The sequence below is a fragment of the Camarhynchus parvulus genome, chromosome 9 (genome assembly GCF_901933205.1).
Source record: "Camarhynchus parvulus chromosome 9, STF_HiC, whole genome shotgun sequence".
Taxonomy (NCBI): Eukaryota; Metazoa; Chordata; class Aves; order Passeriformes; family Thraupidae; genus Camarhynchus; species Camarhynchus parvulus.
In genome coordinates, this window is record NC_044579.1 from 22296836 (window position 1) to 22319123 (window position 22288).

At 41.2% G+C, this 22288-nt stretch overlaps 1 protein-coding gene across 1 annotated transcript; it reads left to right on the top strand.

The window, feature by feature from the left end:
* The first annotated feature begins 1885 nt into the window (after positions 1 to 1885).
* On the top strand, positions 1886 to 21517 carry NMNAT3 (nicotinamide nucleotide adenylyltransferase 3). Its single transcript, XM_030954611.1, has 3 exons — positions 1886 to 1920; positions 9847 to 9983; positions 21032 to 21517. The coding sequence occupies exons 2-3, from the start codon at positions 9875 to 9877 to the stop codon at positions 21439 to 21441; spliced, it is 519 nt and encodes a 172-aa protein (XP_030810471.1). The 5' UTR covers positions 1886 to 1920; positions 9847 to 9874; the 3' UTR covers positions 21442 to 21517.
* Positions 21518 to 22288: the final 771 nt, after the last annotated feature.

The window sequence follows — 22288 nt, forward strand, 5'->3', positions numbered from 1 at the left end:
CTAAAAATTAAAGAAGCAAATTATTTAAAACTCTCTGGACTTCACTTTTTGCAAAATCTATTTAACACACTTTTCATTACATTGGTGTATTTTGCAGAACGTTCCATAGCTGATGGAGAAGGAGATGACTTTGTGAGGCCATTGGACACAGTGAAAGCTGAGCTTCATGAAGAGTAAGGCGACTGTGTCTTTGCAAACACACCATGTGAAACTCCTTGTAGACAGGGCCAGGGACTCACACACGGGGAGATGATGGAAGAGACTATCAGCTCTAGAAAATGGTACTTATTGGCATGGACTGCTGCTCAGCCAAGGCCCTGGTAAATTCCTGAACTTAAAAAGAAAGAACAAAGTCTTAATAGAGTTATGAACGGTGTTTTGTTACATTAAAGAACAAGAGAAAGGGGGTACATAGTAGAGAGGGACATCATAGAGTAGGGGATGCAGGAAGTGCCTTGTGAGAACCTTGGCCCATGGGGAGAGCAAGAGGGCGATGAGGACAGGAAATTAGGGCAAAAATGGGGCTGTGTCCCTCAGGCATGTGAAAGATCCCATTGGAAATGCCCCATGGCCTCTCCCTTCATTTAAACGACATTACAGGACTCCTCTGTCTCCTTTTCGGACACAAACCTCCAGTGAATTTTCCCACAGGTTCATTACTCTGCGTCTCACAAGCCGACCTTCCCCATGCTGCCAGTACAATCCTGCGACCTCACCCTCGGTAACAGCGGGAAACTGAAAGTTTGGGAGGTCACTCTCAGGTGACAATAAAAACACACTCACTGCTGTTATAAATAAGCTTGACTAGGCCAATATTCAAGCAGCAATCAATTTATTAATTAATATGGTAAAGTGTGAGCAATACAGTGCTGGGTACAGTGGGGGAAGTTTTCTGTCCAACTGCACACCCATAGTTGGGGCTTACAGGTATTTACAGGGGTACTCATAAGCTTTCTCAGCAGTTTCTATTCCCAATTTTTACATCACAATTCTATACACTATTGTAATTTAGTTTTTCTCAGGATGTACATCCCAAAAGGAGTATCCCAGGTGGTGGTGGTCCGGCTTCCGAAAGAAGGAAGGAGTATTTCATCTGGTGAGGTCCAGATTCCAGATGTGGGCCCACCTTTTGATTGCAAGGACTATAAATCTCATAACAGCGATGTCCAGCTCCCCTTGGTCAAACCTATTAGTCCTTGAGTTGATGTTCATCTTCCTTTCTCAAGCTGCATGTTTCCTTTTTATATATTCTAAAGCTATAGTTTCAAAAGATCCTTACTACAAGCAATATTCTAAAATTACACTTCAAAAGGTTATTATTGCAAAATTCTTTAAGGCTTACAAGCAGAGAGCTCCTGTCAAAAAGCAACATCCTTAAAGCTGTAATTCAAATGCCCCTAAATCAACTTAGGACTTATAAAGATTAATTGCACACAAAGGATAGGTTCAAAGGCCTTCTTCCATGCCTTATTTTTATCAGTTATTATTAGAATTCGTCTTTATAACTGTCCCATGGTCAGTTTCCACACATATTACAATCACAAATACACACGTTGCCTGTATGTACTGGACCCGAAACACAACTTTGTATTTCACACTGCGGTGGAAGGAGGCAAGGCTGCGGCTGTGGAGGTCACCCTCAGGTGACAATAAAAACACACTCACTGCTGTGGAGGTCACCCCCAGGTGACAATAAAAAAACACACTCACTGCTGTGCAAGGAGGCAAGGCTGCCGCTGTGGAGGTCACCCTCAGGTGACAATAAAAACACTCTCTCTGCTGTGGAAGGAGGCACGGCTGCCGCTGGGCAGCGGCGCTGGGGGAGGCCCGGCCGCGCGGGGCCGGCCCCGAGCCTGCCCCGAGCCTGCCCCGGGAGCCGGGGGCAGCGCTGCCAACCGCGGGGGCCCCGCTTGTGCTGCGGTAAGCACGGAAGGAAGGACGGACGGACGGGAGGAGGGTCGGAGCCGGCCGGACGCCGGCGGGAGTCGGGAGCGGCTGCGGGCTCGGGCGGGGGCGCGGCGCGGAGCGGGCACTGAGGGCATTGCGGGTAGGCCTCAAAGCCCCGGCCGCGGCTGCTGGGCTGGCCACGCCACGCGCCCGATAAACGCTTATCCACCACCATATAGGCATATATATTATATATATATTTGTGTGTGTTTAAAACAGAATGCTTTTTTTCCCTTCTCCCCCCTCCCTCCCCCAACACCTAGGCAAGTGCAGTGAGGGTTAAAGAGTACAACAGCAGATATGGTTACATTTTGTTTATTTCAATACATGTGGCTTTCGCCGTGCAATTTACTCGTCTTTTTCCTCCGCTTTAAGACGGTGCAGCAGCTGCTGTTTGATTTTATAAACAATGCACGGTGTTTGTTTTCTTTGAGCTTTGTAGCAATACAGTCCGTGTGAGCTCATTTTCCAGGTGCGATTCACTACTGAAGTCTGGTTCCACTGTGTGTACCAGTAAACCGACTTTGTGCCTTTAACTTCAGAAATGTGAATTTCAGAATTTAGCCTATTGTGACAACCTAATTAGCACTGAGATGATCTCAAAGACCTTTGAGAAGTTCAGAGCTGTGTGTGGGGAGCACGAAGGACACAACAGGTGACAGTCCCATCAGAGGGGAATTTGAGCTTGTGCCTTTTAAAATAATTTAATGAGTCAAACTGGGTTTCATAGCAGGGATGATTTCTGAGGATTTAATTGCTGCAGTGTTTCAGTTGCAGGTGGAGCTGTCAAGGCCCAGGTGCCTGGCCTGGCCCAGCAGGTGCCACTGGAGCCCTGCCTGTGTCCCAGCAGCCAGGCTCGCTGTGCCTTCCCCACCACACTGCTGAGAGTTGTGAAATACAAAGCTGTGTTTGGTGTCAGGTACATCCAGGCAATGTGTGTGTTTGTGATTGCGATATGTGTGGAAACTGACCATGGGACAGTTGCGAATTCTAATAATAACTGAGGAAAGTAAAGCATGGAAGAAGGCCTTTAAACCTATCTTTTGTTTGCAATTAGCCTTAGTTGATTTAGGAGCATTGGAATTAAAGCGTTAAGGATGTGGCTTTTTGCTTGTAGCTAAGCCTTAAAGAGTTTTGCAGTAATAACCTTTTGAAGTACAATTTTAGAATATTGCTTGTATCCTTGAAACTATAGCTTTGGAATATATATAAAGGAAATACGCTTATCTCACACCTTAATAAAGCAGAGAAAACAGCTTGAGAAAGGAAAATGAACATCAACTCAAGGATTTATAGTTTAGACCAAAGGAAGCTGCACGTCAATGTTATGAGATTTATAGTCCTTGCAATTAAAAGGTGGACCCACATTTGGGGAGCTGGACTCCACCAGATGGGATTCATCTTTCTTCTTTCGGAAACCAGACCCCCACCACCTGGGGATACTCCTTTTGAGATACATCCTGAGAAAAACTAAATCGCAATAGTGTATAGAATTGTGATGTAAAAATTGGGAATAGAAACTGCTGATGAGTAAAAACTGGGAATAGAAACTGCTGAGAAAGCTTATGAGTACCCCTATAAATACCTGTAAGCCCCAACTATTGGTGTGCAGTTGGAGGGAAAACTTCCCCCGCTGTACCCAGCGCTGTATTGCTCATACTTTACCATATTAATTAATAAATTGATTGCTGCTTGAATATTGGCCTAGTCAAGCTTCTCATTTATAACAGGGTGTGCAATTACTGCTCAAATGCTGGTGTGGATGTCACCCTCTCACCAAGCACTGTGCATTTTTCTGAACAATAATTAGCAGAAATGAAGAAATTTGGCATGCGGGGTCACAAAGTATAATGGTGAACTTCAAAAACATAAGAAATGCCATGCAGCCCAGTGATCTGGCACAGGCAGGTCTTGCTCTGTGTTCTGGAAATCCTGCCTCATGCCATGGGTGTTATATATAATTATTTTGCATTTGAGTGTTCTGCAGTAGCACTGCTAGGGGTTTCATTAGCTTGCTGCCTTGTAAAACCAGCTTTATAAGAGCTGATTGAAGATGTTTTCTTTATTACTTAAATTTATCTTCCATTTGTGTGTGAGCTCAGTTTCTGAAATTTGCCTTAGGATATGCTAAGTGTGTTTTACTAGTTGAAAGAAAATTACAGAAGTGTTGATAGACAAAAAATCGCTCTAAATGGCTTCTCAACAGGAACTCTTGAAGTTTTAGCAAGAGTTTGTTTTGACAGATAAGTTGGTGCTTTCACTAAATCAGCAGTTTGTTTGCTTAAAAATAGGCTCCCAGAGCTGCAGTTCTGCGTGAATCCTCTTTTTCTGTAAATCAATATATTGTGCATTGTGGATGACTGGCTCATACATGCAAACAGGAGGACTTAGAATAGTTTAGACAATTCTTCTGTAGAAGAAGAAAAAGCTTATTTGTTAGTGTGATATGGGCACAAAGAATAGGAAGGGAGTTGAGTCAGGTGTTGAGTGATCACTAAGATTATTGGAGCAGTAATTATAAAGATCATACTGCAGGAAATACAAGATACAGGAGATGATCATAATCTCTTGAGTTGTGGAAATGCTGCAAAACTGTGCAGGGAGTGGTGTTGTGTGAGGCCAGTGAGATCCTGCACTACCCAGCAAACACTGGCTACGAGGTGTTGGCCTGTCTGGTCCTTTTTTACTTATTTTCTGCATAGTTCTGGGTTAGTGGAGGATCACTGGCCTTATCACCAGATGAAACTGCTGCAGAGCTCTATGTCTAAGTATTGTCAAGTGTTTTATGAACAGTTAGAATATAATTAATGCCTTTCGTACAAAATGGGATTATTTCATTATTTTCCCTGATACAGAAAAATAACATTAAGGATGTTATGCTGTGGTTGTATCTACATGTTTGCTGTTTAAGGACAGCAGAAAATCTGAAATAACCTCAGAATATTTAGTAAATGCACAAACAGGGATGTTAAAAATATGGTAGTTTACTGTTGGTGTGCAGGAATAGTGGTTTCAAAATTCCATGTTGCTGAGTTGTATTCCTTGTTGCTGTTCAGGCAATGGGCAGCCTGTAAGCATGATTATTTTGCAGGATGATTAAGAATGTTAATAACATATAATATTCTTAAGAATACTCAGAAAAACATGTAGGATATTATCATGGGAGTATCTCTGTGGATAATTCAGTGGCTGGACTCTGGGAGCAGACACTCTTGTGCCCCACTGTGGAATTCTAGTTACAAACTTGCAGCAACTCACAGGCTAAAAAAAAAGTGTTGTTCACTTGAATTCACAGGCTCTGTTTTGTGTGTGTTGAGAAGATAATCTTTGTAACCTTGTGTTAAGCAATAATTCTGCTCAAATTTTACAGAGTACAAAATTGTTGAAGGCAATGCTGTGTTCATTATTAACTGGACGTTCAATATTTGCATGTATTTCAGACTGCGTGAGTCCTGTGCTCAATTTATTATTTATATTTCTTGTGCTTTGTCAGTGTGTGCTTTTTGTGGTGAATTTTCTCCTTTAGACCCTTTAGACTGCCGATTCTCTGTAGCAGTGCAGCAGAAAGAGTTGGGATTGGAAACTGAAAACAGAGAAGTAGTTTCATTCAGAAGAAAAAACTCATTCCAAGTAAATGGAGCCATAAGTCATGTTTAGGTTTTAGAGATGTAACTGATGGAGAGGTTTTGTTGGTTCTTCTGTGGAAGGGAATACAGCCTGAAATAAAGGAATGGCAAGAGTGAAGTGTGCTGTGATTTGAATTATAATCTCAGGAGAGGAGGAGACACTTCAGCTGAGGCTGCTTTCTCTGGTTGCCACCAGGGCACTTGGAATTTGGGCCACAGGCAGTTTTCTATGAGGTGACTTGTTCACCGAGAACTTTTTGTTTTGCTGGGAAAATTTGCTCCCCAGAGTGAGCAGGTCTGTCTCAGACAAACCCCCCTGTGCATTGTCAAAGGCAGCGTTTGCTGTGTTTTGAGCCATCTTCTGTGTTAGACGTGAAAAAGCCCAGATGATTTTTATAGGCTTGGATGAGTTGCTGCTCTGGTGAATTCTGCGGTGAGGAGAGGAGCAGATCTTGGGATTTCTCTGAAGCTGCAGTGGGACTTGTGTTCTCTGACTAAAAGTCTGGTGTGGAGATTGGAAGGAGCAGCTTCATGGTTCTGATACAGTGAATTTGATAGGAAATTATGTGTTCTGTTATGGCTTTCAGTGAAAGTCCAACAAATGGGGTCCACCTGAATCACTGGAATTTAATAATAATAATGATATGACTCACCATGTGGCCCTGAAAAAGCTGTTTTGGAGGGTTACAGCATCATATTGGGCTGTGTGTAATATATATGTCCTCCTTGTAAAATCCTTTGTGGCTGGAGTGAGTAACTTCTTGATGAGTAAATGAAATACTGCCCCAGATTACACATTTTCCATTTTTGCTCACCCAGGTACATATGTTCATTATTAAAGGGAAGGTGGGGATATACAGGTAAATATTTGTCACTGTTGTGGAGGATTGCTTTTGGTGACAGCAAATGCTGGGAACTTACTGACTGGAGTAACTTCTCTGTGGCAGCAGAGAATTATTATTATTATTAACAGCATGAGAAACTCTCATATCCAGTCATATTTTTAGGGATATTTGTGTACTGTGGTTTGCTATGATTTGGGTCAGCTACTAATGTGTTTTATTTCCTGACTTTCAAAATCTATCTCACAATTCTAATACTTTTAGTGTCATTTGGTGTAACTCAGCTGGTCCCAGTGCATCTGCATGAATTGATATGAAGTGATGATGTGGCCCAGTAAAAGAATGGAATCGGGCAGCTTTGAACTTGTTCAAATCTAAATTTCATCTAAATTAATCTAGATTCCCCCTCACAGGAGGAGATAATGCTTTAATCCTGTGCTAGGATTTGGTTTATTTCTGCTTTTTGCAGAACTGTTTCCCTCAAGGGTGAGTGACTCATAGCGTGCGTGCACGTATTAGTGCCTTGTTCTCCAGTTTACTAATTGAACAGCTCATGAATCAGACTGTGCTGCTCAGCACTCCATTCTGCTGCTGATAATTAATCAGATATGGCTCTAATTACTGACTTTCAGCAGAACTTAAGTGTGGTCATCTGTAACGTCATCTGTTATTGACATATTGTAGGAATACAGGCACCAGGGAAAGAACTTGCAGGAACTATCTAATGAAAATCATTATGCTTTGTCCATCATGAAGCCTTTTTTATATAGCTTGTGTGGCTTCCCCATCTGGAGGTGACTGCCCTTTTCTGCATTGCCACACGTTGTTGGAAGCTTCCCAAGCTGCAGACTGGCATTTCTAGGAATGCACTGCTTGCCCGGGGCTGCTGGAACACGGGCCCAGAGCAGGGCACACAGACTCTGTGTTTAAACTTCCCCCAGTGTTTGATTTCTCAAGGGAGCTTAGCTGAAAAATCAGTTTACTCTCTTTTTTTTCTGTTACTTTGAGTAAGGTGTTCTAATTATTTGAAGTGTTCTAATGATTTGAAGTGTTCTAATGATTTGAAGCCCCCCAGGTAATTAATACCAGCTGACATAGCAACTGAATCAGAAAATTTTGTTTCAAATACTAAAAGTTGTCCTGGACCTGTTGAATAGGTGTAGGATGCACCATATTTGGGGATAGTAAAAATAAAAACACTGATTAAAAAAAAAATTATATATATATGGGGTGTTTGTGAGTTTATAGATGTATAATACCTTGTGAGATGCTTTTTCATTACGTGTTTATTTTCTATAAGTACAATCTTGGTTTGTTGTGTTGGGTTTTTTCTGTTTTCTTTTTTGGTTTTGTTTGTTTTTTTGGTAGTGGTGGTGGTTTGATTTTTGAATTTCCATGGTCAGTATGTCAAGTTATCACTAAAAGGCACAGGTTGAAGTCTTTCCCTCGAGTTTCCGGGGTATAAATGAGTAAGAGCTGCAACAAAACTGTCCAACACCTTTGTTTCAGGTGAGGAGTAGTCTGTAGAATTAAAAGCAAAGCAAAAGCAGTCATTCAGTTGAGATGGCAAATAAAGGAACGGCTATGGAAATATAAACTGCACTTGATCAGAACAGGAGGGAGCATGGGAGGGCCGTGAGCCAGCAATGAGAGCTCCATCCAGATGCTGATGTTTTGCTCAGTTTCAGGGCAGAAACGCCTTCCCCCATGCAATGGAGATACATTTACAGAATTGCTGATACTGAACAAAAGAACAGTTTTGGTTTTTTCTGAATAAAGAAGCTGTACATTTTGCATACAGTTTTCATGGGGGAGTTTTTGTATTTGCACAGGGACAGTAAAGCAGAGGAGAGAGCAGGGTGCAGTGAAAGGAGCTTCCTCCAGCTGCTCCCATCACAGACCATAAAACTTGCTGTCTTTCAGTGGCTCTAGAGCCAGCAAGTGTTTTCTCCCCAGTATGTCTCCCCTAGTATGACGAGAATTGAGGAAAGTAGAATAAAAACATTATAAAACAATTGTATTCATTACTAGATGCTGGAGGTACAGATAGCACTTAGTGCTTCAGAGGATTTTCTCAGTAAAAAGGTTCAAATGTCAAAGGTTGAAAAAGTCACAAATGACAATATTAACACTTGTTACTTGGTGCACTGGGTGCTGTTCCGTGGTACAGTCCCAGTCTTCAGGTTGTAAATCCTCCGTAAATGAACTGATTGGGTTGGCAGCTATAAAACATGGACTTGACATGGATTTAACCATTATTATTAAATTTTTCTAATTCAGAGAAAGGGGAGAGGGAAAAAGGGACTGTAAGAACTGGTAACTACAAGAAGTGGGCTCTGAGCTGCAGCTACAGTGCAGAAGGAGAATGAGATTTGGCTGATCAGAACACACAATCTGTGCTGGGTTTGGTCTGTTATCCCAAGACTGGGCTCTGAAGTTTGGGGTGCAGGTGTCTCCTGCTGGAAGCCTGTTCTGTTTGATGGGGGGGCTGGAGGCCAGGGAAGGGAGGAGAGTGGTGTTTGTATGATACACAGGTGTGAGCAATGTAGAGATTTCAAATTCTAGGAAAAGACTTGGGATTTGCAGACATGGATGTGGGACAAAATTGTTTTTATCATGCCAGTTGTATTCTGGATTAGTGTGAAAAAGAGTTGTGCAAGTAAATAGCTCCAAGCACAGTGGATTTAAACTGGTTTTTGCTACATTTTTAGTAGATGACTGACAGTTTAACATGACAGGGTTTTTTGTAAACACCCCTGCAAGGCTCCTCACAGCTTTTTAATGCCCTGCAGATTTCCTGACGCTGCTGTGCTTCCTCTGCCCTGCTGCTCCCTCTGCAGGTGCACTGTCCATTGCTCTGCAGCCCAGCAGAGGAGCCGCACATGCCAATGCTGATAATCTGGCAGGAAGTGTTTGCCAGCAGGCTGACCCCCAGTGCTGCCTGCCCGGCTCCCAGGAAGTCACACTTTAGGATTGGATGTTGCACGTGAGGTTTTGTCACATGTTGCAAGGGTTCATTGAAAGAAGTTACTTAAAAAAAAAAAATTGCTTTAGTAGTAGGCCTGCGGGTTCCAACATTATCAATGGCCACCAAGACAGAACAAAACCTTTCTCTCTATTAAAAACAAGTTAAAAATTAAAAAGAAATTTAAAAAATTGTCAGGATTTAGTAATAGGAATGTAAATTTCTAAAAGTATGTTGTAGCCATGTCTGTGTGTGGGGAAGCAGAATGTATTGGTGTTTTCCTAATTAATATCTAGGAACAGCTGTGTTCCTGAGCAGGTAGGTGCTGAATGCTGGGACAGGACTGATCTCTGGACACTGCACTGGTGCTCCAGGAACACCCAGTCCTGGAAACAGCTCCTTTTATGTCAGGAATCAAGGGCAGACTCCTCTTTCTCAAGTTTGTCTTTTAATTTTTTTTCTTCAGGGAGGAGCTGTAATGTTTTGCTGTCAGGATGAGGAGCAGGATCCCTGTCATCCTCCTGGCCTGTGGCTCCTTTAACCCCACCACCAACATGCACATGCGTTTGTTTGAGCTGGCCAGAGACCACCTGCACCAGACAGGTCAGTGAGGCCTGGGAAAAGCAAGAAAGAGTTTTAATACTCACTTAGATCAGCTCTTACTTTACAGCTGGGTTCATTTTAATATTCTTTACTGATATTAATGTAAAGCTTTCATGGGATATTCAGTATAGAAAGTCTGGCATTACTCAGTGTATAAGCAAGTATAATGAGTGCTCATGCAAAGAGAGTAAAAGTTTTATCAGCAGTTTGAGGATCCTGCTCATGGCACTGGCTGAACCTTGTGAAATAATATGGTTAATAATTTTGAAACTTAGGAAAATCTTTTATGTTCTAATTCGGTGCTTTTCTGACACAATGTGTTTCAATATGAAGAAGGGCTCAGGTAGCAGTTTTGATAGCTGGGGGAAATTGGAGAAAAGATGAAATGTTAATTATTCATTATCTGTCTTCACTAAGAGGCGCTTCATCTATCCTAAAAAGATCAGAAAAGCAAGATGCCACAGGCTAGAATGTTTTGGAAACAAAAGAGCAAGGTGGTAACATCAGGAATTTAAGAAAGAATCAGAAATGCCACTGGAAAGCCTTGAACTCTAAGCTTGAGCAGCTCCTTAGTTGCTCAGGGATTTTTTTTCCATCTGCAGCTAATATATGCGGTTATATTTCTGCAAGTGGTTGGGAGGGAATCATTATTTATTGGAATCTGACAGAGAAGATTCTAGGGAGGTGGTTCAGTAGGAACCTAAACTGCAAATAATAGTGAAAGGAATTTGGCTGTCAAATTGAGCAGGGGGAGAGAACCTGGGAACCCACTGATATCAGTGTGCAGTAAAAGCAGCAGTTGCACACTCAGAATATCCTGTGAGGAAACCTTGACTGTCATGAGGAGGAACTACAGAGCTGGCTCTGAGAGCAGCCTCTACAAGTCTGTTTTCCTAGAATTAACATTATTTTGTTGCTCCTGCAGGACTAGAAATAAAGGGTTAAAAAGAGATTTTAATTTACTTTTTTCACTGTAGTTTTATAACTGATTCTGCTGCCCAGATATGCAAAGAGTAGAAAGGTAATATGAGACCAGCTGGTAATTCTGTTTAAGTCATAAATTGTAGTCCAGTAACATTTCTCTTTGCCTTTAAAGAAGGACTAAACTGGGAAATTAATTATTATTCTGTCTGAATCAATTTAATGTCTGGTCTGCCCCAGGGTCAGTTTAGAAAGTCTCCACCCCTTAGTCAGGGTAGTTTGCTTAAAATCTAGTAATAATCATATTAAAAATGAAATTTTTAAAGGTTGAAATGGAAATTGTGCCTTATATTACACCTGATGTCAGTGCCTAGTTCTGGGTAGGGTGCGACTTGCCTTTTGGCATCTTATTTTAATTTGTGAAGCCTTACAAGTACAAGGACTTTCTGCATTGGATAATCCTTCTTTGGTGTCTGGGCTGCTTACAGCATTGTCTTTGCACTTTCTGAAAGCTTCACCCAGCGTGGCAGCAAAGTCAGAGCCCTCAGTTTGCCTGCAGCAGCTTCACCCATCCCGAGCAGAGGTGGCTGCCCCTGCAGGAGCTCCAGGAGCAGCTGGATGTGTTTGTGCTGTGTGCATGGGTGTGTGGTTTCTATGTGTGGGTACTCAAACCCCACCTGTGGCCCCTCCTCGACAGGGAACTCAGTTTCTCAAGCAGATGGGGTTGGCAGCATGCTATAAAAATGACTGATTCTGGATGCCTCTTTTATAGCAGAACCATTCCTACCCAGCAAATTTATTGGTCATTCTCTCATGGTTTCAGCCCTGTTTCCACTTCTGGGGTTAGCAGGGAAGGAGAGGAGAAATTGGAGCTTATTTGCTGAGAAGCAGCAGCAGCTGCAGCCTGGGAGCTGATGGAGGGGCTGGAGAACAGGAGTTGTCTGACTTGAGGCAGCAGAGATTCCCTTTCAGAGGGAACAGTTCACTTTGGAGCTGACACCTACACTGGATGCATGAAACAAGTGAGGAATTAATCGACTCGTGTGAGGGATGTGTTTCCTAGGCTTGGGAATGGCTTCATCCTCCTGCTGCTTCAGTAGTGCTGCTCCATCACAAATCAGGCTGAAATGATGAGTTGGGCTATGGCTTGGCTGGAGTTCAGTCATCAACCCTGGAAGTGTACCAAGGACGTGTGGATGTGGCACTTGGGGACATGTTCTCTAGTGCTGAGTTACTGGTTGGACTCTGTTATCTTAGAGGGCTTTTCCAACCTCAGCAGTTCCAGGATTCTGTGACTTCAGAGGCAGGTTTCAGTGCCATGAATGATGTGACTATCCCTGATGTGCATCCTGACTGACATCTCCAGTAATTCTGTCTGCCAGCTTTTTGTATATCACGTCAGTTTCTAATGCTGCCTAATCTTATTTTTCATACATCCCTATTTTAAGTAAGACATTTTATTGGGTTTCTTTAAGTGCCGTTTCATTGCCACATGTCAAGTAATTCATCCTTTTTCTGTTAATATCAGCCAATAAATCTTGTCATGCTGCCTTTTAAATACAGCACACATAGCTGTGTGTGCCTGAATGACTCAAATCATTCTCTTTACCTGGATTTTCTGTCTACTCTTTTGAATCTGGCACTTTACACATCTGCAGACAAAGCTAAAATTTTCCAATATTCAGTCCCTTGTTTTAAATTGTTTTTTGAAACTTGCAGTGACTGTGGCAGATGCCTTTAGAGTCTATGAATACCTAATATCAAGTACTTTTACTTCTCTGTGACTGTATTCCTCATTTGACCATAAAGACCAAAGAAATAGAACTAGAATCAATCTATCTGAGTTACTTTTAATCTTGTTTCCCAAGGGTTGGCTGTGGAGGACACTTACATCCCCAAGTTTCCAGGTGAGACCAAAAGCGATGCAGGTCAAATGAGGAGGGTGTGAAAGACAAGATGTTTTATCTGTGGCAAGACAAATGCCAGGGGAAGGTGAAGGATAATGAGTTATTATCTTATGAAAACTGGGGAAAATGGGACACCATTAATGGGTTGCTATCACAGTGTGGCTCTCTGCAACCCCAAGTATGGTCCAGCCGGGGGGAACAGCAGAAACAGAGGGACAGGAATTATGGACTTGTCCAAATATAAAGAACTTTATTAGCAATATAACAAAGGCAGAAACATGATCATCTGAGGGGCAAGATCCAAAGACAGGGGGGCGTGGGGAGCATAACAAGATGCAGGGGTATTCTGAGGGTGACAATTTACAGTGACACCTTGATAACAGAAAACTAAATACCTATTTTCCTTAATAATCTCCTTTAACATGTTTGAGGGACAGTCTTTGTTTCATTCCTTTTGTTATATTTAGTTTTCTGAGCACTAGCCAGTTCTCCTAAACAGTTCTTAGATAATGTAAGTTCATAGCAAGAGGAACTTTTTTGCTGCTTTTGGTAGGTACATCTTGAAAAACAAAGCCACTTGAGGGCCTGGAGGACTTTTACACATATTTAGGACAAGTAATAATAACAAACTACATGATGAAAACAAATACAATTCCAGAGAAATAGAATTTGAAGATAATTCTAGACCAAGGAAGGTATGAAACAACCTGTAATAATTTATGGGAGAGAGAAGAGAATTGCAATGGACATTAATAAAAGCCTGAGGTGACAGAATTTAATTATTTCTTCTTCACACACCTGCCAGAACTGAGGGGCATATTTGACCAAGTGAACTTCTAAATTACTGAATTGGAAAGAAGTTATTTAGAGCCAGTAATAAAATTATTTCCTATATTTTGACAGCTAAAGTTTGTGTGGAAGGCTCTCGTGGATGCTGCTAGCACAGTGCTGGTTACTCCATTGTGAATCTTCTCAAGCCATTCCTGTGTTTGACTCTTTGAAGTGTTACCAACCTTGTTTTTCTTTTCCAGTTGGTTTCATTTCTGCTTGGGAACAAGCTGATATGGCACCAGAAGCTCTTATCTCATTTCATTTATGCAGCTCAAGGGCAGATTAGAGACTGAAATCTTTCCATCTCACAAGGATGTGGCAGACCCATATGCTTGGTTAGCATGAGCTCACAGAAATATGATTTTTTTCATTTAATATATTCATTTAAGTTATAAGGGAAGAACTTATATCTGTAGAAATGTAAAGAAAGTGAAACATGGCAAATAAAATCATCATGTAGGAAAAACCTTTTAATAAGGTTAACATAGTACTGAATTCAAACTGCAGTTTGAAAAAAAGTTTCCTTCCCTTTAAACGAGAAATGAATTTAAACTGTAATTTCTTTCCCTTTAAATGACAACTTGTTATAGCACTGTATAATACCAGAGTATGAGAGAATAATTGTTGTTCATAAATCAAGTGGAATTATTTCCAATTTCAGATCAAGAGAAGGACTTAATTATATACACATCTTTGCATGATGCTGGAAAATTTTATCTTGCTCATTTTTCCTTTAATGAGAATATTTTAAAACAGAGGATGGTTTGAGCTGACATCTTAAGAGGATGTAAATCTCATTGAATCTTACTGCTGGTTTTTTAAGTCCAATTCAGTGAAGTTCTTTTGAAAATTTTATTGCATCAAAATAAATGTGACATTGCTAGAGTGACATTTTCGTGTTGGAATATTAAATTGTCATGTACCAGTATCAGAAATGTCAGGGGTGCTGTTTTCCTTACAAAGCAATAAAGGTAGCATGCTGCATTGAAGTTTCTCTGTTAAAATAATTGAATTAGAAAAAAGGACAAGGATTTTTTTCCCTCTTCAGTAGCATATTTATCATAGTTATTTAAAATGCATGTGCTACATTAGAAATAATTTTGTTCATTTCTGTTCAGCTGAAACACTCTTCCTCTCCTCTCAATTTCTCAAGGCTTGCAGCTTGTGGTGGTGCTTTATTTTTGTTTGCTGGTTTGGGGCCAGAACTGCAAAGTCTAACCAGTCTGTTGTGTTAATGCTTATGTTGTGTTACAGGGGTAGAAAACCAGGGGCATATTGTCAAATGTATTTGACATGGTCAGCCAGATAGAAAGGCATTTAGTGGCTGCTGAGCTGATGTATGGAGCACAATGCTCCAAGTCTTGTTTTAGACTCCCTTAGCCCCATCTTTGTGCTTCAATCTTCTGATTTGTCTGAAGCACATCTACCACAGCTGCAGTAATATGCTGTAATTCTTGCTTTAACACAAAGGAAGGCACAATGATTCTGATAAATAACAATGATCAGATATCTAAGAACAAAGAAGTGGTCAGTTAAGTCATTCTTTGCTCTGGCTATACCAACTGTACTAACTGGACTATGAAAATTAATTCCATCTAACAATTTTGATAGTGTGCAACACCAATTATTACTATGTCTACATGGTTTAAAATTGTCTGTTTACTCAGCTTTCCTTTTTGGGTCATTTATTAGGATAAACATGATAGTAATTGTGAGCAGTTCACAGAGGAGCAAAACATTTGCATTTTAATTTTGTAATTGCTGGGAATGGATTAATAACAAAACCCAAATCAAGTTGTCCATAGCATCTCAAACCTTTGCCCTTAACCATGATGTTACCCTTTGAAGAGGTTGGACTAGGTGAGCTCCCAAGGCCCTATCCACCCTAAATTTTCAAGATTCTGTGAAGAGACCTAATTTTCGTATTTTTCTTTTCTTTTTTCCCAAAGGAAGGTATCAGGTGATTGAAGGCATAATGTCTCCTGTCAGTGATAGCTATGGGAAGCAAGGCTTGGTGTCAGCAAGGCACCGGGTGGCAATGGCCAGACTGGCCCTGGAGACATCTGACTGGATCCGTGTGGATCCCTGGGAGAGCCAGCAGGACACCTGGACAGAGACAGTGAAAGTATTAAGGTGATTACATTATCTTCTTCCTATCTTTATGAAATTACTGACTGCCAAAATTCTGCCATGTCAATGCACAGAACTTGCTCCTCTAAAACACTCAGTCAGGACTCCCCACCAAGAATCTTTCATTTGCTTCCCCCAGACCTGAGCAATAACCATGGTCCTGCCCTTGTGTCCTTCAAGTAGTTGGATGCATGTGGAAAGCCTCTGCAAAATGATGGCCACTGCTGGGTTCTGCAGGAAAAGTTCCTGCCTCTCATGTTACCTTTCTTGGGTGTAAGTCTCTAAGCAGGTGACAGAGAGCTTGTGATCAGAAAGTAAGAGAGTTCACAAATGATGCTGCTCTTCGGGAGCATCTCTGTTCCAGGTTAGCTATGGTAGCAGTATTATGCCTCCAGGTTTATCTGTGCACACATCCTTGTAAAGTTTTCTTATTAACGCTATTGGTAAATTAAGCCCAAGCCCATAACTGTTGATGTTTTCTTCAAAATCTCGGAGTCTGCTTTGGTTTTGTGCTGGGAGGAGAAATTAAACAAGTTGTCCAAAACTTGATGCAAGGACCTTGAAACATGTCCTTTCCATATGGTAATAAATGCATGTGGGGCAGGGAGTGAAAACACAAACTTCTTGTGCTAACTGCTCTTTGGAAAAGGTGCTACAGAATGTAACAGATACCATGAAACTGGAAGCCTTCATGGAAGTCTACAGCAAATGTGCTGTAAGAGCTATCACTGATTCTTCATTTTTATCCCCATTTTCCAGGTGACTTTCTAAGTGGAAACAGGTGTTCAAGGCTCTAAATTGTGCTCTCCAACAGCTGCCCCAAAAGCTCTTGTAGCTCTTTGTGAAAGCTGTTAAAAGCCAGACCTGTTACCTTACAAAAGCATCCATAAGAATTCATTGGAAACTTACAAGACAAAGTAGAGCCTTTTAAAACTGCTTTTATTTGCTTCCTTGAAGGAACACAGACATCCAGTTGCTCCTTTTGCCCCTTCCCTCCAGGCAGCAGAGCAGGATCAGAGTGGGAGGTTTTCTATCTTTGCAGAAAACTCTATTCTTTCTCTAATCATAACTGTTATGTCCTAGTTTGAGAAGTCACCAAATGCTGTCCTACAGTATGGCCTGGTTATGGGGCTTTTGTCCTAAACTTCAGTTCAGTCAAACCATTTTCCTCCAGAGCAGCAGTCTCAGATCTTACAGATCAGGTGATCCTACTTTGGTCTCACACAGCTCCAACTGAAGTGAGTACTGCTTGCAAGACAGGGTTCGTAAATTATAAATCCACTTCTGAGTTCTTCAGGATAAGAAATCCAGTAAGTAAAACCTATATGAATATTTTTCTGCTCAGGCAATGTGGTATGAACAGCCAAACTTCCCATCTGCCTAAAAAGTGAACCTCTAGTTATATTAGGAAATCAACAAAACATTAAAATGGATGCTCGTTAAGGAGAGAAACGAGCTTAAATCTTGTTTTGTCCACAAATGTTGATGTGTATTAATGAGCTGAACCAGTGCAATAATCCAGTGCTGAACCTTGTCCCTTGAATGGGGAAGCAGCATTTTGATTAAATGCAAGTGTTTGTGCTTTACACTGTATTTTAAGTGTCACAGGTGAAAAAAAGATTAAAAAAGAGCAGATCCTTACTAAGTATAAACAGGCAATGGTTTATTGTAGAGTTGTTGTTCTTCACATTCATTCAGAGTTAATCTATAGGTTCTTCACTCCTCAAAAAACCAAGGACTAACTGCTACCTTCACAATAAGCTCCCTCAGGTAGGAAACTTCACTACCAATAGAAAGAGATTTTCCCATTGCAAGGCAGAGGAAATCATTATTGTACCTAAGTGTCTCTTCTTATCAGTAGTTTGAGTTGTACACTTACCTGCAGTAGAACATTTAGTCCTGAAGCACATGAATGGCCTTTTCCTACAGTGCTTGTTTTAACTGAGTGCGATAAAAATGTCACATTTCATCAAAACCTGTGGATTTTGCAGAGGATCCCAAGTAGCTGTGACACAAAAGAATTTAAAGCAGCAAAGCTCAAATCCCACTTATGGCAGTGCTATTAAATGAGTATGGAAATCTTGGAGACTCTCCCAAGGCTTTTCTTAGAGAGGAGGAGGGAACATAATAGAGCTGTTTTCCACTTAGCTGCTGTTGATGAGTATTCCTAAACAAGGAAGAAGTATTGTCAGTAGGCAAAGGACTGCAGTCATTGCTCCTGTGGATTTGACTGGCATGCAGCTACACCACACAGTAATTAAAAATTGGCAAAGATCTGCATTACCCAACTTCTGTTGAGTTGTGCTTGTGATTTAGCTCTATAGTTACTCAAAGCTTCATACACAGTTCAGAAAACGCTTGAGAAGCTGGCAGATGGGTTTGTCCTTTTTGCTGTGTCTGAAGTAATGCAGCCCCACTTGCTCCAGCCCTTGAGCTGCTGAGCAGACCCAGGGCAGCTCAGATTTTGCAGTGTTTGTAACTGCAGGGAGCTCTTTGCCAAAGGTTCTTGTTTTTGAATCCTGGCCCGAGAATGTCAGAGCACGACACACAGTCGGTGTGCTTGGCTATAGATAGCAGCAGCCTGTTTACAGCAAGGCAGGGTTAAAATTAGCTGTGTGGGAAGGCACAGACCAAGCTCCTGGTACCCACTCTCTGCTGCCATATGTGCCTCACCTCTTGGCTGTGCAGTTTTCCTGGCCAGTGGCTGAGCACCAGAAATCACTGGAGGCTGCTTTGTAGCCTGCCTGGGTGTAGGTTCTTGACAATAAACTGCACATACTCAGCTTATTCCTATGGGTAAAGTGTTTGCACAATTAGAAGAGTGTACTTTTAAATCAGTAACCTGTGAATTCCTTCCTTACAGCAGACATTCCGAGGGTCAGCTGGGGCTTTGTACATGCACTGGATTCAGACTGTTCCTTGAAACTCAGAACCTTTGTGTTGCTGCAGCTGGATAAGAGCTGATGGTCACTGTGGCTCAATACATGCTGCACTGAAATTGGCCACAGCCTTGATTCTGTGTCTGCTTGTCCTGCCTGACCAGGAGCTTGTATCCTTGGAACAATGTTGGCTTGTGCAAATGTGAGCAATGATTAGGCCTGGCTCAGGATGGTGCAAGGCAGGGACTGTTCTAAACGAGCAAGGTTGTGCTGATTTGGAAAGAAAAGGCCACTGCCATGAGGTAGCAATTGCAGGAGGGCCCAGAGATGGGGAGTGGTAAAGGATAAAGTAGCAAAAACCTGGAAAAACATGCAAAGGGATCCTTGCCTGCCTTCCTGGATCTGGACCCAGTAAAATTAGAAGCACGGCAGATGTCAAAAGTCTTATGAGAATTTTTAGTTTCTTGGAATTGTGATTCTTCTAATTAAAATAAACAGGAAAACAGCAAGGTGAAAACTCAGGAAACATATTTTTATGGAGAAGAGGAGGAGAGAGAACAAGAATGTCTTCTCCTCAAAACAGACCACATGTTACAAAAACACTATCATGAGGGATTGTATGTAGTCAAGAAATTACAGCTAGTGATTGAAGTGAGATTTAGTCCTGTTTCAGGCAAAAAAACCTCCTCTATGTTTTAAATGTAGTAGCTACCAAAATTGCCATAACGGAATAATTTCAAAAAGAATGTACAAACCAGGATGCCATTAAGGGGATCACATGTGAATTCACAAAATGTAACTACATTAATACTAATCTCATAACAGCACAAATGTGCCAAATTCCAAAAAAGTGGTATTCCAATCCAAAGGGCAGAAAAGTAGACCCTGTTCTGGTAAGGGAAAGTGCCAGGTAATCACTTTGTTGCATGTCTGAGAATTACCTCACACAGGAGCCTTTATTTTAAATGCAGGCACCATTATAATGAAGCACTCAGAACGTTCCAGTCCAAGGAGTTCACAAGAAACAAACATCCCACAGAAAGTTCTACGGGGGACTCCCTTTCTTGCCAGCAACCAGGTTGGTTCATGACTGTAAACATAATGCTGTGTTTATCATTGAAAACTCTGCAGCTTTACCAGATTAGTAGTGAGAAAATTGAACATAGTTGCTGGTGAGTTTTGAGGGTTGGAGCTGCGTGCCAAAACCAAGCCATGCCAAATGCCAACATAACTGCTGGGGCAGTTGTTCTGTAATAGCTCCCACACAGATAAGAGACCCTGGAGTTGTATTAATTCTTGATTTAATAAGCAACTCTTTAGCTCTGTCAGAGATGTACATTGTGGCCCTGCTTGTTTTGCAAAGCACAGAATACATTAATAAAAAATACAGGGATTGCTTAGAATTCTACTTCTAGTGTTAGACAATGGACAAAGTGTATGGATAGCACAGTAGTGACGCTGCCACGTGGATGTTTGCTGGCCAGAAAAGCTCCTGTTGGCAGTAGAGGCACGGCAGGCTCTGGAAACAATGTCAGTATACAGTTCCCTATCTAATCATTTTCCCTAGTCCTATGGCTTGACAGGATGCTGCTGGATTTCTGATACATTGCCTTTTTCCTCTAGTATTTTAGCATCTCTTGGACATCAGTAATACATTTCAGTTGTTCCTGGTTGTTAAGGAGTTGTATCTTTACAGTTGGTGGAGGAAAGACGTCACACTTTTGACACATCATCACTGGAATGTTTCTTACATTCTGAATCTCTCCTTCAAGGTGTTTGTAGAAGACTTGCAGATGTGCTAACCATCAAACGAGTGTAAAGTGAAGGCAAACCTCCTTTCCTCTTCATTTCACATGAATACAAGGCTGTGAAACTGCCTGGTCAATGTTTGTACAATGCTCAGGTGGAATAATGATGAGTCCTGTGGAAGAAGTTTGAGGAAAGAGTTCTGTGCTGGGGCTTAGGCAGTGAACAGCAAATAAGAAATAGAGACAATAAAGAACAGCAGGGCAGGATAGTGTGGAGTAGCCAGGTTCAACCAAGTCTAATCTTTATGCTAAATTATTTCTCTTTATTTCCTTCTTCCCCTTTTTGGATTGCTTGGGTGGAGTAAAAATTCTCCTTTAACTGTGTACGGATAATATTCAATATGCTTTGAATGATGATGAAGTAGGTGATAAAGTAGTTGTGACCAGACACATAAAAACCTAAACTGAATTTTTCTTGCAACTTTCTGAAAAAAAGCCTGGAGTAAAGGTAAATGATTTAAAAAATTATTTTTTTTAAATCTAAAGTGATGAGTTAAAACTGATTTTAAGTATAAACTTCCTAGACGACTGAGAAAAGATAAGACATCTGTTATTTCCTTTTGTCTTTCCAGTTCTACCAGAATTAAAGCTGCTCTGTGGGGCTGATTTTCTACAGACATTTAAAACACCCAATCTCTGGAAGGAAGAAGACATCAAAGAAATAGTGGGGAAGTTTGGTTTGGTCTGCATCAGCCGGGCTGGCTCTGATCCATCACAGCTCATCCAGGAATCAGACCTTTTATCTAAATTTCAGCACAATATTTTTCTAGTGAGAGAGTGGATCCAGAATGAAGTCAGTGCGACGCAGATCCGCTCTGCCCTGTGCAGAGGGCTGAGTGTGAAGTATCTGATCCCAGACTCTGTCATTGCCTACATTGCACAGCACAACGTCTACACAGCGGAGAGCGAGCGCAGGAACCAGGGGCAACTGCTGCAGCCCCTCAGGCTGCAAAACACAGCAATAAACCCTCTGAGGGACTGATTCCTGCACTGTGTGCCGTGTCAGACTATGACCCTTGTCGTGTAGATTTCTTGAGAAAGTTGTTTCTTATTAATAATGAAGGGAAAGTCCAAAATTTCTTGAAATCATGTGGTATTTTAAATCCATGAATCTCTGGTAGCATTCAAGAAAATTGGGATGCTCAGCTGTGTAGTTTAAAATACACAAGGAACAGCTTCTTTGTGAAAATAAAAGCAAGGAGATCTTCTCAATAAATATTCTTAGTATTTCAATAATTTCAGTAAGTCAATAAATATTATTTAAGGGTCAAATATAGTATTTTCCTAACTTGTAATTCTGCAATCCTTACTGTTCTAAACCAGCAAAATATAATGAACCATAACTTGAGAGAGAGAGGTACGTTTAAATATATATTACTTCTAAACTTTGACTTTATAAGGCCCTGAATAACTTTTTTGATTTTTGGTGATCTGGCCAAGACATGGAAATCGATCTTTCTTCCATGCAAGCACTTAAAAATGCACGTGCTACTTCTGCCACTTTTAAGGCTCTGGGTTCTCAAATGACTGGCAGTCCTCATCCCCACATTTGAAGCTGTGTCTTGGTTTGAAAGACAGATGTCTGCTGAGTAAGGCAGGAGCCTCCCTTGGAATGGAAAGTGTAAACCCCCTCCCTCTGAATTGTTATAAATTTGAAATTAAGGGGCTCTCAGGCAAAGATATGAGGATAGGAATGGCAGTTCTTTACTAATATGTATAAATAAAAAATTAAAAAAAAAAACAAACTAAAAACTACAACTTAATAGGGAAATGAAAATAAAATGTAGTAGTACAAAAACACTGCCAGAGTCAGACCATGCCCTGCCCCC